Source organism: Scyliorhinus torazame, chromosome 26, assembly GCF_047496885.1.
Source record: "Scyliorhinus torazame isolate Kashiwa2021f chromosome 26, sScyTor2.1, whole genome shotgun sequence".
Taxonomy (NCBI): Eukaryota; Metazoa; Chordata; class Chondrichthyes; order Carcharhiniformes; family Scyliorhinidae; genus Scyliorhinus; species Scyliorhinus torazame.
The window spans coordinates 40,887,133-40,900,787 of NC_092732.1; the positions used below are offsets into that span (position 1 = coordinate 40,887,133).

General features: G+C 55.4%; 1 protein-coding gene across 1 annotated transcript in view; it reads right to left on the reverse strand.

Annotated features, from left to right (window-relative positions):
- The window catches only part of LOC140402889 (CUGBP Elav-like family member 3-B), a 66,600-nt gene that overhangs the window by 2,481 nt on the left and 50,464 nt on the right, over positions 1 to 13,655 (reverse strand). Inside the window, exon 6 of the mRNA XM_072490516.1 lies at positions 12,539 to 12,682. Coding sequence (XP_072346617.1) covers positions 12,539 to 12,682 — 144 coding nt within the window. The remainder of the gene's footprint in view (positions 1 to 12,538; positions 12,683 to 13,655) is intronic.

A 13,655-nucleotide genomic window follows, 5' to 3' on the forward strand; every position in this document is an offset into this window, starting at 1 on the left:
GCCCCAGTACAGGGGAGCAGGGGTTAATCACAGCCCCAGTACAGCGGAGCAGGGGTTAATCACAGCCCCAGTACAGCGGAGCAGGGGTTAAATACAGCCCCAGTACAGGGGAGCAGGGATTAAACACAGCCCCAGTACAGGGGAGCAGGGGTTAATCACAGCCCCAGTACAGGAGAGCAGGGGTTAAACACAGCCCCAGTACAGGGGAGCAGGGGTTAAACACAGCCCCAGTACAAGAGAGCAGGGGTTAAACACAGCCCCAGTACAGGGGAGCAGGGGTTAAACACAGCCCCAGTACAGGGGAGCAGGGGTTAAACACAGCTCCAGTACAGGAGAGCAGGGGTTAAACACAGCCCCAGTACAGGGGAGCAGGGGTTAAACACAGCCCCAGTACAAGAGAGCAGGGGTGAAACACAGCCCCAGTACAGGGGAGCAGGGGTTAAACACAGCCCCAGTACGGGAGAGCAGGGGTTAAACACAGTCCCAGTACAGGGGAGCAGGGGTTAAATACAGCCCCAGTACAGGAGAGCAGGGGTTAAATACAGCCCCAGTACAGGGGAGTGGGGTTAATCACAGCCCCAGTACAGGAGAACAGAGGTTAAACACAGCCCCAGTACGGGAGAGCAGGGGTTAAACACAGTCCCAGTACAGGAGAGCAGGGGTTAAATACAGCCCCAGTACAGGAGAGCAGGGGTTAAATACAGCCCCAGTACAGGGGAGCAGGGGTTAAACACAGCTCCAGTACAGGAGAGCAGGGGTTAAATACAGCCCCAGTACAGGGGAGTGGGGTTAATCACAGCTCCAGTACAGGAGAACAGAGGTTAAACACAGCCCCAGTACGGGAGAGCAGGGGTTAAACACAGTCCCAGTACAGGGGAGCAGGGGTTAATCACAGCCCCAGTACAGGAGAGCAGGGGTTAAACACAGCCCCGGTACGGGAGAGCAGGGTTTAAACACAGCCCCAGGACGGGAGAGCAGGGGTTAGATACAGCCCCAGTACAGGAGAGCAGGGGTTAAACACAGCCCCAGTACGAGAGAGCAGGGGTTAAACACAGCCCCAGTGCGGGAGAGCAGGGTTTAAACACAGCCCCAGTACGGGAGAGCAGGGGTTAAACACAGCCCCAGTGCGGGAGAGCAGGGTTTAAACACAGCCCCAGTACAGGGGAGCAGGGGTTAAATACAGCGCCAGTACGGGAGAGCAGGGGTTAAACACAGCCCCAGTACAGGAGAGCAGGGGTTAAGTACCGCCCCAGTACAGGGGAGTAGGGGTTAAACACAGCCCCAGTACAGGAGAGCAGGGGTTAAACACAGCCCCAGTATAGGGGAGCAGGGGTTAAACACAGCCCCAGTACAGAAGAGCAGGGGTTAAATACAGCCCCAGTACAGGAGAGCAGGTGTTAAACACAGCACCAATACGGGAGAGCAGGGGTTAAATACAGCCCCAGTATAGGGGAGCAGGGGTTAAACACAGCCCGAGTACAGGAGAGCAGGGGTTAAACACAGCCCCAGTACGGGAGAGCAGGGGTTGAACACAGCCACAGTACAGGAGAGCAGGGGTTAAACACAGCCGCAGTACAGGGGAGCAGGAGTTAAACACAGCCCCAGTACAGGAGAGCAGGGGTTATACACAGTCCCAGTACAGGACAGCAGGGGTTATACACAGTCCCAGTACAGGGGAGCAGGGGTTAAACACAGCCCCAGTACAGGGGAGCAGGGGTTAAACACAGCCCCAGTACAGGGAAGCAGGGGTTAAACACAGCCCCAGTACGGCAGAGCAGGAGTTAAACACAGCCCCAGTACAGGGGAGCAGGGGTTAAACACCGCCCCAGTACAGGGGAGAGGGGGTTAAACACAGCCCCAGCACAGGAGAGCAGGGGTTAAACACAGCCCCAGTACAGTGGAGCAGGGGTTAAACACGGCACCAGTACAGGAGAGCAGGGGTTAAACACAGCCCCAGCACAGGGAGCAGGGTTGAAACACAGACCCAGTACAGGGGCCATGATGTGGAGATGCCGGCGTTGGACAGGGGAGCAGGGGTTAAATACAGCTCCAGTGCAGGAGAGCGGGGGTTAAACACAGTCCCAGTACAGGAGAGCAGGGGTTAAACACAGCCCCAGTACAGGAGAGCAGGGTTTAAACACAGCCAGTACAGGGGAGCAGGGGTTATACACAGTCCCAGTACAGCAGAGCAGGGGTTAATCACAGCCGCAGTACAGGGGAGCAGGAGTTAAACACAGTCCCAGTACAGGGGAGCAGGGTTTAAACACAGCCAGTACAGGGGAGCAGGGGTTAAACACAGCCCCAGTACAAGAGAGCAGGTGTTATACACAGTCCCAGTACAGGGGAGTGGGGTTAATCACAGTCCCAGTACAGGGGAGCAGGCGTGTAACACAGCCCCAGTACAGGAGAGCAGGGGTTAATCACAGTCCCAGTACAGGGGAGCAGGAGTTAAACACAGTCCCAGTACAGGGGAGCAGGGGTTAAACACAGTCCCAGTACAGGAGAGCAGGGTTTTAACACAGCCAGTACAGGTGAGCAGGGGTTAAACACAGTCCCAGTACAGGGGAGCAGGGGTTAATCACAGTCCCAGTACAGGGGAGCAGGGGTTAAACACAGTCCCAGTACAGGGGAGCAGGGTTTAAACACAGCCAGTATAGGGGAGCAGGGGTTAAACATAGACCCAGTACAGGGGAGCTGGGGTTAAACACAGACCCAGTACAGGAGCGCATGGTTTTAACACAGCCAGTACAGGGGAGCAGGGGTTAAACACAGTCCCAGTACAGGGGAGCAGGGGTTAAACACAGTCCCAGTACAGGGGAGCGGGGGTTAAACACAGCCCCAGTACAGGGGAGCAGGGGTTAAACACAGTCGCAGTGCAGGGGAGCAGGGAATAAACACAGTCCCAGTACAGGGGAGCAGGGGTTAATCTCAGCCCCAGTACAGGAGAGCAGGGGTTAAACACAGCCCCAGTACAGGAGAGCAGGGTTAATCACAGCCCCAGTACAGGAGAGCAGGGGTTAAACACAGCCCCAGTACAGGAGAGCAGAGGTTAAACACAGCCCCAGTACGGGAGAGCAGAGGTTAAACACAGACCCAGTACAGGAGAGCAGGGGTTAAACACAGCCCCAGTACAGGGCAGCAGGGTTTAATCACAGCCCCAGTACGGGAGAGCAGGGGTTAAACACAGTCCCAGTACAGGGGAGCAGGGGTTAATCACAGCCCCAGTACAGGAGAGCAGGGGTTAATCACAGCCCCAGTACAGGAGAGCAGGGGTTAAACACAGCCCCAGCACAGGAGAGCAGGGGTTAAACACAGCCCCAGTACAGGAGAGCAGGGGTTAAACACAGCCCCAGTACAGGGGAGCAGGGGTTAAACACAGCTCCAGTCCAGGAGAGCAGGGGTTAAATACAGCCCCAGTACAGGAGAGCAGAGGTTAAACACAGCCCCAGTACGGGAGAGCAGGTGTTAATCACAGCCCCAGTACGGGAGAGCAGGGGTTAAACACAGCCCCAGTACAGGGCAGCAGGTGTTAATCACAGCCCCAGTACGGGAGAGCAGAGGTTAAACACAGCCCCAGTACGGGAGAGCAGGGTTTAAACACAGCCCCAGTACGGGAGAGCAGGGGTTAAACACAGCCCCAGTACATGGGAGCAGGGGTTAAATACAGCGCCAGTACGGGAGAGCAGGGGTTAAACACAGCCCCAGTACAGGAGAGCAGGGTTTAAACACAGCCAGTACAGGGGAGCAGGGGTTAAACACAGCCCCAGTACAGGGGAGCAGGGGTTAAGTACCGCCCCAGTACAGGGGAGTAGGGGTTAAACACAGCCCCAGTACAGGAGAGCAGGGGTTAAACACAGCCCCAGTATAGGGGAGCAGGGGTTAAACACAGCCCCAGTACAGAAGAGAGGGGTTAAATACAGCCCCAGTACAGGAGAGCAGGTGTTAAACACAGCACCAATACGGGAGAGCAGGGGTTAAATACAGCCCCAGTACAGGGGAGCAGGGGTTAAACACAGCCCCAGTACAGGAGCGCATGGTTTTAACACAGCCAGTACAGGGGAGCAGGGGTTAAGTACCGCCCCAGTACAGGAGAGCAGGGATTAAACACAGTCCCAGTACAGGGGAGCGGGGATTAAACACAGCCCCAGTACAGGAGAGCAGGGTTTCAACACAGCCAGTACAGGGGAGCAGCGGTTAAACACAGTCCCAGTACAGGGGAGCAGGTGTTAAACACAGTCCCAGTACAGGGGAGCAGGGGTTAAACACAGCCCCAGTACAGGAGAGCAGAGGTCAATCACAGCCCCAGTACAGGAGAGCAGGGTTTAAACACAGCCCCAGTACAGGAGAGCAGGGGTTAATCACAGCCCCAGTACAGGAGAGCAGGGGTTAATCACAGCCCCAGTACAGGAGAGCAGAGGTTATATACAGTCCCAGTACAGGAGAGCAGGAGTTAAACACAGTACCAGTACAGGGCAGCAGGGGTTGAACACAGTCCCAGTACAGGGGAGCAGGGGTTAAACACAGTCCCAGTACAGGAGAGCAGGGTTTAAACACAGCCCCAGTACAGGAGAGCGGGGGTTAATCACAGCCCCAGTACAGGAGAGCAGGGTTTAAACACAGCCCCAGTACAAGAGAGCAGGGGTTAATCACAGCCCCAGTACAGGAGAGCAGTGGTTAAATACAGCCCCAGTACAGGGGAGCAGGGGTTATGCACAGTCCCAGTACAGGAGAGCAGAGGTTAAACACAGCCCCAGTACAGGAGAGCGGGGGTTAAACACAGCCCCAGTACAGGAGAGCAAGGGTTAAATACAGCCCCAGTATTGGAGAGCAGGGGTTAAACACAGTCCCAGTACAAGAGAGCAGGGGTTAACTACACCCCCAGTACAGGGGAGCAGGTATGTAACACAGTCCCAGTACAGGAGAGCAGGGGTTAATCACAGTCCCAGTACAGGGGAGCAGGGTTTAAACACAGCCAGTACAGGGGAGCAGGGGTTAAACACAGCCCCAGTACAAGAGAGCAGGTGTTATACACAGTCCCAGTACAGGGGAGCAGGGGTTAAACACAGCCCCAGTACAAGAGAGCAGGTGTTAAACACAGTCCCAGTACAGGGGAGCAGGTGTTAATCACAGCCCCAGTACAGGGGAGCAGGGTTTAAACACAGCCAGTAAAGGGGAGCAGGCGTGTAACACAGCCCCAGTACAGGAGAGCAGGGGTTAATCACAGTCCCAGTACAGGAGAGCAGGGTTTAAACACAGCCAGTACAGGGGAGCAGGGGTTAAACACAGCCCCAGTACAGGAGAGCAGGGTTTAAACACAGCCAGTACAGGGGAGCAGGGGTTAAACACAGTCCCAGTACAGGGGAGTGGGGTTAATCACAGCCCCAGTGCAGGGGAGTGGGGTTAATCACCGACTGTACAGGAGAGGAGGGGTTAATCACAGCCCCAGTACAGGAGAGCAGGGGTTAATCACAGGCCCAGTACAGGGGAGTGGGGTTAATCACAGCCCCAGTACAGGAGAGCAGGGGTTAATCACAGCCCCAGTACAGGGGAGTGGGGTTAATCACAGACCCAGTACAGGGGAGTGGGGTTAATCACAGCCCCAGTACAGGGGAGCAGGGGTTAATCACAGACCCAGTACAGGGGAGCAGGGGTTAATCACAGCCCCAGTACAGGGGAGTGGGGTTAATCACAGCCCCAGTACAGGGGAGTGGGGTTAATCACAGCCCCAGTACAGGAGAGCAGGGGTTAATCACAGCCCCAGTACAGGGGAGTGGGGTTAATCACAGCCCCAGTACAGGGGAGTGGGGTTAATCACAGCCCCAGTACAGGGGAGTGGGGTTAATCACAGCCCCAGTACAGGGGAGTGGGGTTAATCACAGACCCAGTACAGGGGAGTGGGGTTAATCACAGACCCAGTACAGGGGAGTGGGGTTAATCACAGCCCCAGTACAGGGGAGCAGGGGTTAATCACAGACCCAGTACAGGGGAGTGGGGTTAATCACAGCCCCAGTACAGGGGAGTGGGGTTAATCACAGTCCCAGTACAGGGGAGCAGGGTTTAAACACAGCCAGTATAGGGGAGCAGGGGTTAAACATAGACCCAGTACAGGGGAGCTGGGGTTAAACACAGACCCAGTACAGGAGCGCATGGTTTTAACACAGCCAGTACAGGGGAGCAGGGGTTAAACACAGTCCCAGTACAGGGGAGCAGGGGTTAAACACAGTCCCAGTACAGGGGAGCGGGGGTTAAACACAGCCCCAGTACAGGGGAGCAGGGGTTAAACACAGTCGCAGTGCAGGGGAGCAGGGAATAAACACAGTCCCAGTACAGGGGAGCAGGGGTTAATCTCAGCCCCAGTACAGGAGAGCAGGGGTTAAACACAGCCCCAGTACAGGAGAGCAGGGTTAATCACAGCCCCAGTACAGGAGAGCAGGGGTTAAACACAGCCCCAGTACAGGAGAGCAGAGGTTAAACACAGCCCCAGTACGGGAGAGCAGAGGTTAAACACAGACCCAGTACAGGAGAGCAGGGGTTAAACACAGCCCCAGTACAGGGCAGCAGGGTTTAATCACAGCCCCAGTACGGGAGAGCAGGGGTTAAACACAGTCCCAGTACAGGGGAGCAGGGGTTAATCACAGCCCCAGTACAGGAGAGCAGGGGTTAATCACAGCCCCAGTACAGGAGAGCAGGGGTTAAACACAGCCCCAGCACAGGAGAGCAGGGGTTAAACACAGCCCCAGTACAGGAGAGCAGGGGTTAAACACAGCCCCAGTACAGGGGAGCAGGGGTTAAACACAGCTCCAGTCCAGGAGAGCAGGGGTTAAATACAGCCCCAGTACAGGAGAGCAGAGGTTAAACACAGCCCCAGTACGGGAGAGCAGGTGTTAATCACAGCCCCAGTACGGGAGAGCAGGGGTTAAACACAGCCCCAGTACAGGGCAGCAGGTGTTAATCACAGCCCCAGTACGGGAGAGCAGAGGTTAAACACAGCCCCAGTACGGGAGAGCAGGGTTTAAACACAGCCCCAGTACGGGAGAGCAGGGGTTAAACACAGCCCCAGTACATGGGAGCAGGGGTTAAATACAGCGCCAGTACGGGAGAGCAGGGGTTAAACACAGCCCCAGTACAGGAGAGCAGGGTTTAAACACAGCCAGTACAGGGGAGCAGGGGTTAAACACAGCCCCAGTACAGGGGAGCAGGGGTTAAGTACCGCCCCAGTACAGGGGAGTAGGGGTTAAACACAGCCCCAGTACAGGAGAGCAGGGGTTAAACACAGCCCCAGTATAGGGGAGCAGGGGTTAAACACAGCCCCAGTACAGAAGAGAGGGGTTAAATACAGCCCCAGTACAGGAGAGCAGGTGTTAAACACAGCACCAATACGGGAGAGCAGGGGTTAAATACAGCCCCAGTACAGGGGAGCAGGGGTTAAACACAGCCCCAGTACAGGAGCGCATGGTTTTAACACAGCCAGTACAGGGGAGCAGGGGTTAAGTACCGCCCCAGTACAGGAGAGCAGGGATTAAACACAGTCCCAGTACAGGGGAGCGGGGATTAAACACAGCCCCAGTACAGGAGAGCAGGGTTTCAACACAGCCAGTACAGGGGAGCAGCGGTTAAACACAGTCCCAGTACAGGGGAGCAGGTGTTAAACACAGTCCCAGTACAGGGGAGCAGGGGTTAAACACAGCCCCAGTACAGGAGAGCAGAGGTCAATCACAGCCCCAGTACAGGAGAGCAGGGTTTAAACACAGCCCCAGTACAGGAGAGCAGGGGTTAATCACAGCCCCAGTACAGGAGAGCAGGGGTTAATCACAGCCCCAGTACAGGAGAGCAGAGGTTATATACAGTCCCAGTACAGGAGAGCAGGAGTTAAACACAGTACCAGTACAGGGCAGCAGGGGTTGAACACAGTCCCAGTACAGGGGAGCAGGGGTTAAACACAGTCCCAGTACAGGAGAGCAGGGTTTAAACACAGCCCCAGTACAGGAGAGCGGGGGTTAATCACAGCCCCAGTACAGGAGAGCAGGGTTTAAACACAGCCCCAGTACAAGAGAGCAGGGGTTAATCACAGCCCCAGTACAGGAGAGCAGTGGTTAAATACAGCCCCAGTACAGGGGAGCAGGGGTTATGCACAGTCCCAGTACAGGAGAGCAGAGGTTAAACACAGCCCCAGTACAGGAGAGCGGGGGTTAAACACAGCCCCAGTACAGGAGAGCAAGGGTTAAATACAGCCCCAGTATTGGAGAGCAGGGGTTAAACACAGTCCCAGTACAAGAGAGCAGGGGTTAACTACACCCCCAGTACAGGGGAGCAGGTATGTAACACAGTCCCAGTACAGGAGAGCAGGGGTTAATCACAGTCCCAGTACAGGGGAGCAGGGTTTAAACACAGCCAGTACAGGGGAGCAGGGGTTAAACACAGCCCCAGTACAAGAGAGCAGGTGTTATACACAGTCCCAGTACAGGGGAGCAGGGGTTAAACACAGCCCCAGTACAAGAGAGCAGGTGTTAAACACAGTCCCAGTACAGGGGAGCAGGTGTTAATCACAGCCCCAGTACAGGGGAGCAGGGTTTAAACACAGCCAGTAAAGGGGAGCAGGCGTGTAACACAGCCCCAGTACAGGAGAGCAGGGGTTAATCACAGTCCCAGTACAGGAGAGCAGGGTTTAAACACAGCCAGTACAGGGGAGCAGGGGTTAAACACAGCCCCAGTACAGGAGAGCAGGGTTTAAACACAGCCAGTACAGGGGAGCAGGGGTTAAACACAGTCCCAGTACAGGGGAGTGGGGTTAATCACAGCCCCAGTGCAGGGGAGTGGGGTTAATCACCGACTGTACAGGAGAGGAGGGGTTAATCACAGCCCCAGTACAGGAGAGCAGGGGTTAATCACAGGCCCAGTACAGGGGAGTGGGGTTAATCACAGCCCCAGTACAGGAGAGCAGGGGTTAATCACAGCCCCAGTACAGGGGAGTGGGGTTAATCACAGACCCAGTACAGGGGAGTGGGGTTAATCACAGCCCCAGTACAGGGGAGCAGGGGTTAATCACAGACCCAGTACAGGGGAGCAGGGGTTAATCACAGCCCCAGTACAGGGGAGTGGGGTTAATCACAGCCCCAGTACAGGGGAGTGGGGTTAATCACAGCCCCAGTACAGGAGAGCAGGGGTTAATCACAGCCCCAGTACAGGGGAGTGGGGTTAATCACAGCCCCAGTACAGGGGAGTGGGGTTAATCACAGCCCCAGTACAGGGGAGTGGGGTTAATCACAGCCCCAGTACAGGGGAGTGGGGTTAATCACAGACCCAGTACAGGGGAGTGGGGTTAATCACAGACCCAGTACAGGGGAGTGGGGTTAATCACAGCCCCAGTACAGGGGAGCAGGGGTTAATCACAGACCCAGTACAGGGGAGTGGGGTTAATCACAGCCCCAGTACAGGGGAGTGGGGTTAATCACAGCCCCAGTACAGGGGAGTGGGGTTAATCACAGCCCCAGTACAGGGGAGTGGGGTTAATCACAGCCCCAGTACAGGAGAGCAGGGGTTAATCACAGCCCCAGTACAGGGGAGTGGGGTTAATCACAGCCCCAGTACAGGAGAGCAGGGGTTAATCACAGCCCCAGTACAGGGGAGTGGGGTTAATCACAGCCCCAGTACAGGGGAGTGGGGTTAATCACAGCCCCAGTACAGGGGAGTGGGGTTAATCACAGCCCCAGTACAGGGGAGTGGGGTTAATCACAGCCCCAGTACAGGGGAGTGGGGTTAATCACAGCCCCAGTACAGGGGAGTGGGGTTAATCACAGCCCCAGTACAGGGGAGTGGGGTTAATCACAGCCCCAGTACAGGGGAGTGGGGTTAATCACAGCCCCAGTACAGGAGAGCAGGGGTTAATCACAGCCCCAGTACAGGAGAGCAGGGGTTAATCACAGCCCCAGTCCAGGGGAGTGGGGTTAATCACAGCCCCAGTACAGGGGAGTGGGGTTAATCACAGCCCCAGTACAGCGGAGTGGGGTTAATCACAGCCCCAGTACAGGGGAGTGGGGTTAATCACAGCCCCAGTACAGGGGAGTGGGGTTAATCACAGCCCCAGTACAGCGGAGCAGGGGTTAAATACAGCCCCAGTACAGGGGAGTGGGGTTAATCACAGCCCCAGTACAGGAGAGCAGGGGTTAATCACAGCCCCAGTACAGGGGAGTGGGGTTAATCACAGCCCCAGTACAGGGGAGTGGGGTTAATCACAGCCCCAGTACAGCGGAGCAGGGGTTAATCACAGCCCCAGTACAGGAGAGCAGGGGTTAATCACAGCCCCAGTACAGGGGAGCAAGGGTTAAATACAGCCCCAGTACAGGAGAGCAGAGGTTAAACACAGCCCCAGTACAGGAGAGCAGGGGTTAATCACAGCCCCAGTACAGGGGAGTGGGGTTAATCTCAGCCCCAGTACAGGGGAGCAGGGGTTAAATACACCCCCAGTACAGGAGAGCAGGGGTTAATCACAGCCCCAGTACAGGAGAGCAGGGGTTAATCACAGCCCCAGTACAGGGGAGTGGGGTTAATCACAGCCCCAGTACAGGGGAGTGGGGTTAATCACAGCCCCAGTACAGGGGAGTGGGGTTAATCACAGCCCCAGTACAGGGGAGTGGGGTTAATCACAGACCCAGTACAGGGGAGTGGGGTTAATCACAGACCCAGTACAGGGGAGTGGGGTTAATCACAGCCCCAGTACAGGGGAGCAGGGGTTAATCACAGACCCAGTACAGGGGAGTGGGGTTAATCACAGCCCCAGTACAGGGGAGTGGGGTTAATCACAGCCCCAGTACAGGGGAGTGGGGTTAATCACAGCCCCAGTACAGGGGAGTGGGGTTAATCACAGACCCAGTACAGGGGAGTGGGGTTAATCACAGCCCCAGTACAGGGGAGCAGGGGTTAATCACAGCCCCAGTACAGGGGAGTGGGGTTAATCACAGCCCCAGTACAGGGGAGCAGGGGTTAATCACAGCCCCAGTACAGGGAAGCAGGGGTTAATCACAGCCCCAGTACAGGGGAGTGGGGTTAATCACAGCCGCAGTACAGGGGAGCAGGGGTTAATCACAGCCCCAGTACAGGGGAGTGGGGTTAATCACAGCCCCAGTACAGGAGAGCAGGGGTTAATCACAGCCCCAGTACAGGGGAGTGGGGTTAATCACAGCCCCAGTACAGGGGAGTGGGGTTAATCACAGCCCCAGTACAGGGGAGTGGGGTTAATCACAGCCCCAGTACAGGGGAGTGGGGTTAATCACAGCCCCAGTACAGGGGAGTGGGGTTAATCACAGCCCCAGTACAGGGGAGTGGGGTTAATCACAGCCCCAGTACAGGGGAGTGGGGTTAATCACAGCCCCAGTACAGGGGAGTGGGGTTAATCACAGCCCCAGTACAGGAGAGCAGGGGTTAATCACAGCCCCAGTCCAGGGGAGTGGGGTTAATCACAGCCCCAGTACAGGGGAGTGGGGTTAATCACAGCCCCAGTACAGCGGAGTGGGGTTAATCACAGCCCCAGTACAGGGGAGTGGGGTTAATCACAGCCCCAGTACAGGGGAGTGGGGTTAATCACAGCCCCAGTACAGCGGAGCAGGGGTTAAATACAGCCCCAGTACAGGGGAGTGGGGTTAATCACAGCCCCAGTACAGGAGAGCAGGGGTTAATCACAGCCCCAGTACAGGGGAGTGGGGTTAATCACAGCCCCAGTACAGGGGAGTGGGGTTAATCACAGCCCCAGTACAGCGGAGCAGGGGTTAATCACAGCCCCAGTACAGGAGAGCAGGGGTTAATCACAGCCCCAGTACAGGGGAGCAAGGGTTAAATACAGCCCCAGTACAGGAGAGCAGAGGTTAAACACAGCCCCAGTACAGGAGAGCAGGGGTTAATCACAGCCCCAGTACAGGGGAGTGGGGTTAATCTCAGCCCCAGTACAGGGGAGCAGGGGTTAAATACACCCCCAGTACAGGAGAGCAGGGGTTAATCACAGCCCCAGTACAGGAGAGCAGGGTTTAAACACAGCCCCAGTACAGGGGAGCAGAGGTTATCCAGCCCCAGTACAGGGGAGTGGGGTTAAACACAGCCCCAGTACAGGAGAGCAGGGGTTAATCACAGCCCCAGTCCGGACCCCTGCTGCCCGGTTGATTCGGGGCTCTGGCGTCTCTGGTCTCAGTTGGGAAATAGCCGGAGTGTTTGGATGTGGAGATGCCGGCGTTGGACTGGAGTGAGCACAGTAAGAAGTTTCACACCAAGCAGGTTAAAGTCCAACAGGTTTGTTTCGAATCACTAGCTTTCGGAGCGCTGCTCCTTCCTCAGGTGAATGAAGAGGTCTGTTCCAGAAACATATATATAGACAAATTCAAAGATGCCAGACAATGCTTGGAATGCGAGCATTAGCAGGTGATTAAATCTTTCCAGATCCAGAGACGGGGGTAACCCCAGGTTAAAGGGGTGTGAATTGTGTCAAGCCAGGACAGTTGGTAGGATTTCGCTGTGTTTGGGTCAGACACTGGAGAGCCTCACTATTCCTCACCGCCTGCGTGTACGCGCTGTAGGCTCCGAACTGAGCCGCCATCGGATGGAACATTCCTAGCTGCCCGACTACCTGCTGCATCCGCCGCAGGGTCCGCTCTTTGTCCGTGTCGGCAAACTTCACCACCAGGCTTGACGGGACACCCTGCCCCGGAGTCAGAGAGAGAGACGGAGAACGTTAGCCCCACAACGTGAACCATTTTCCCGCCGGAGACTCAGTAGGGCCCATCGAACACCGTCGCAAACATACATAGGACATAAATATAGAACATTACAGCGCAGTACAGGCCCTTCGGCCCTCGATGTTGCGCCGACCTGTGAAACCACTCTAAAGCCCATCTACATTATTCCCTTATCGTCCATATGTCTATCCAATGACCATTTGAATGCCCTTAGTGTTGGCAAGTCCACTACTATTGCAGGCAGGGTATTCCACGCCCTTACTACTCTCTGAGTAAAGAACCTACCTCTGACATCTGTCCTATATCTATCTCCCCTCAATTTAAAGCTATGTCCCCTCGTGCTAGACATCACCATCCGAGGAAAAAGGCTCTCACTGTCCACCCTATCCAATCCTCTGATCATCTTGTATGCCTCAATTAAGTCACCTCTTAACCTTCTTCTCTCTAACAAAAACAGCTTCAAGTCCCTCAGCCTTTCCTCATAAGATCTTCCCTCCATACCAGGCAACATTCTGGTAAATCTCCTCTGCACCCTTTCCAATGCTTCCACATCCTTCCTATAATGCGGCGACCAGAATTGCACGCAATACTCCAAATGCGGCCGCACCAGAGTTTTGTACAGCTGCAACATGACCTCATGGCTCCGAAACTCAATCCCTCTACCAATAAAAGCTAACACACCGTACGCCTTCTTAACAACCGTCTCAGCCTGGGTGGCAACTTCCAGGGATCTATGTACATGGACACCGAGATCTCTCTGCTCATCCACACTGCCAAGAATCTTACCATTAGCCCAGTACTCTGTCTTCCTGTTATTCCTTCCAAAATGAATCACCTCACACTTTTCTGCATTAAACTCCATTTGCCACCTCTCAGCCCAGCGCTGCAGCTTATCTATGTCCCTCTGTAACTTGTGACATCCTTCCGCACTGTCCA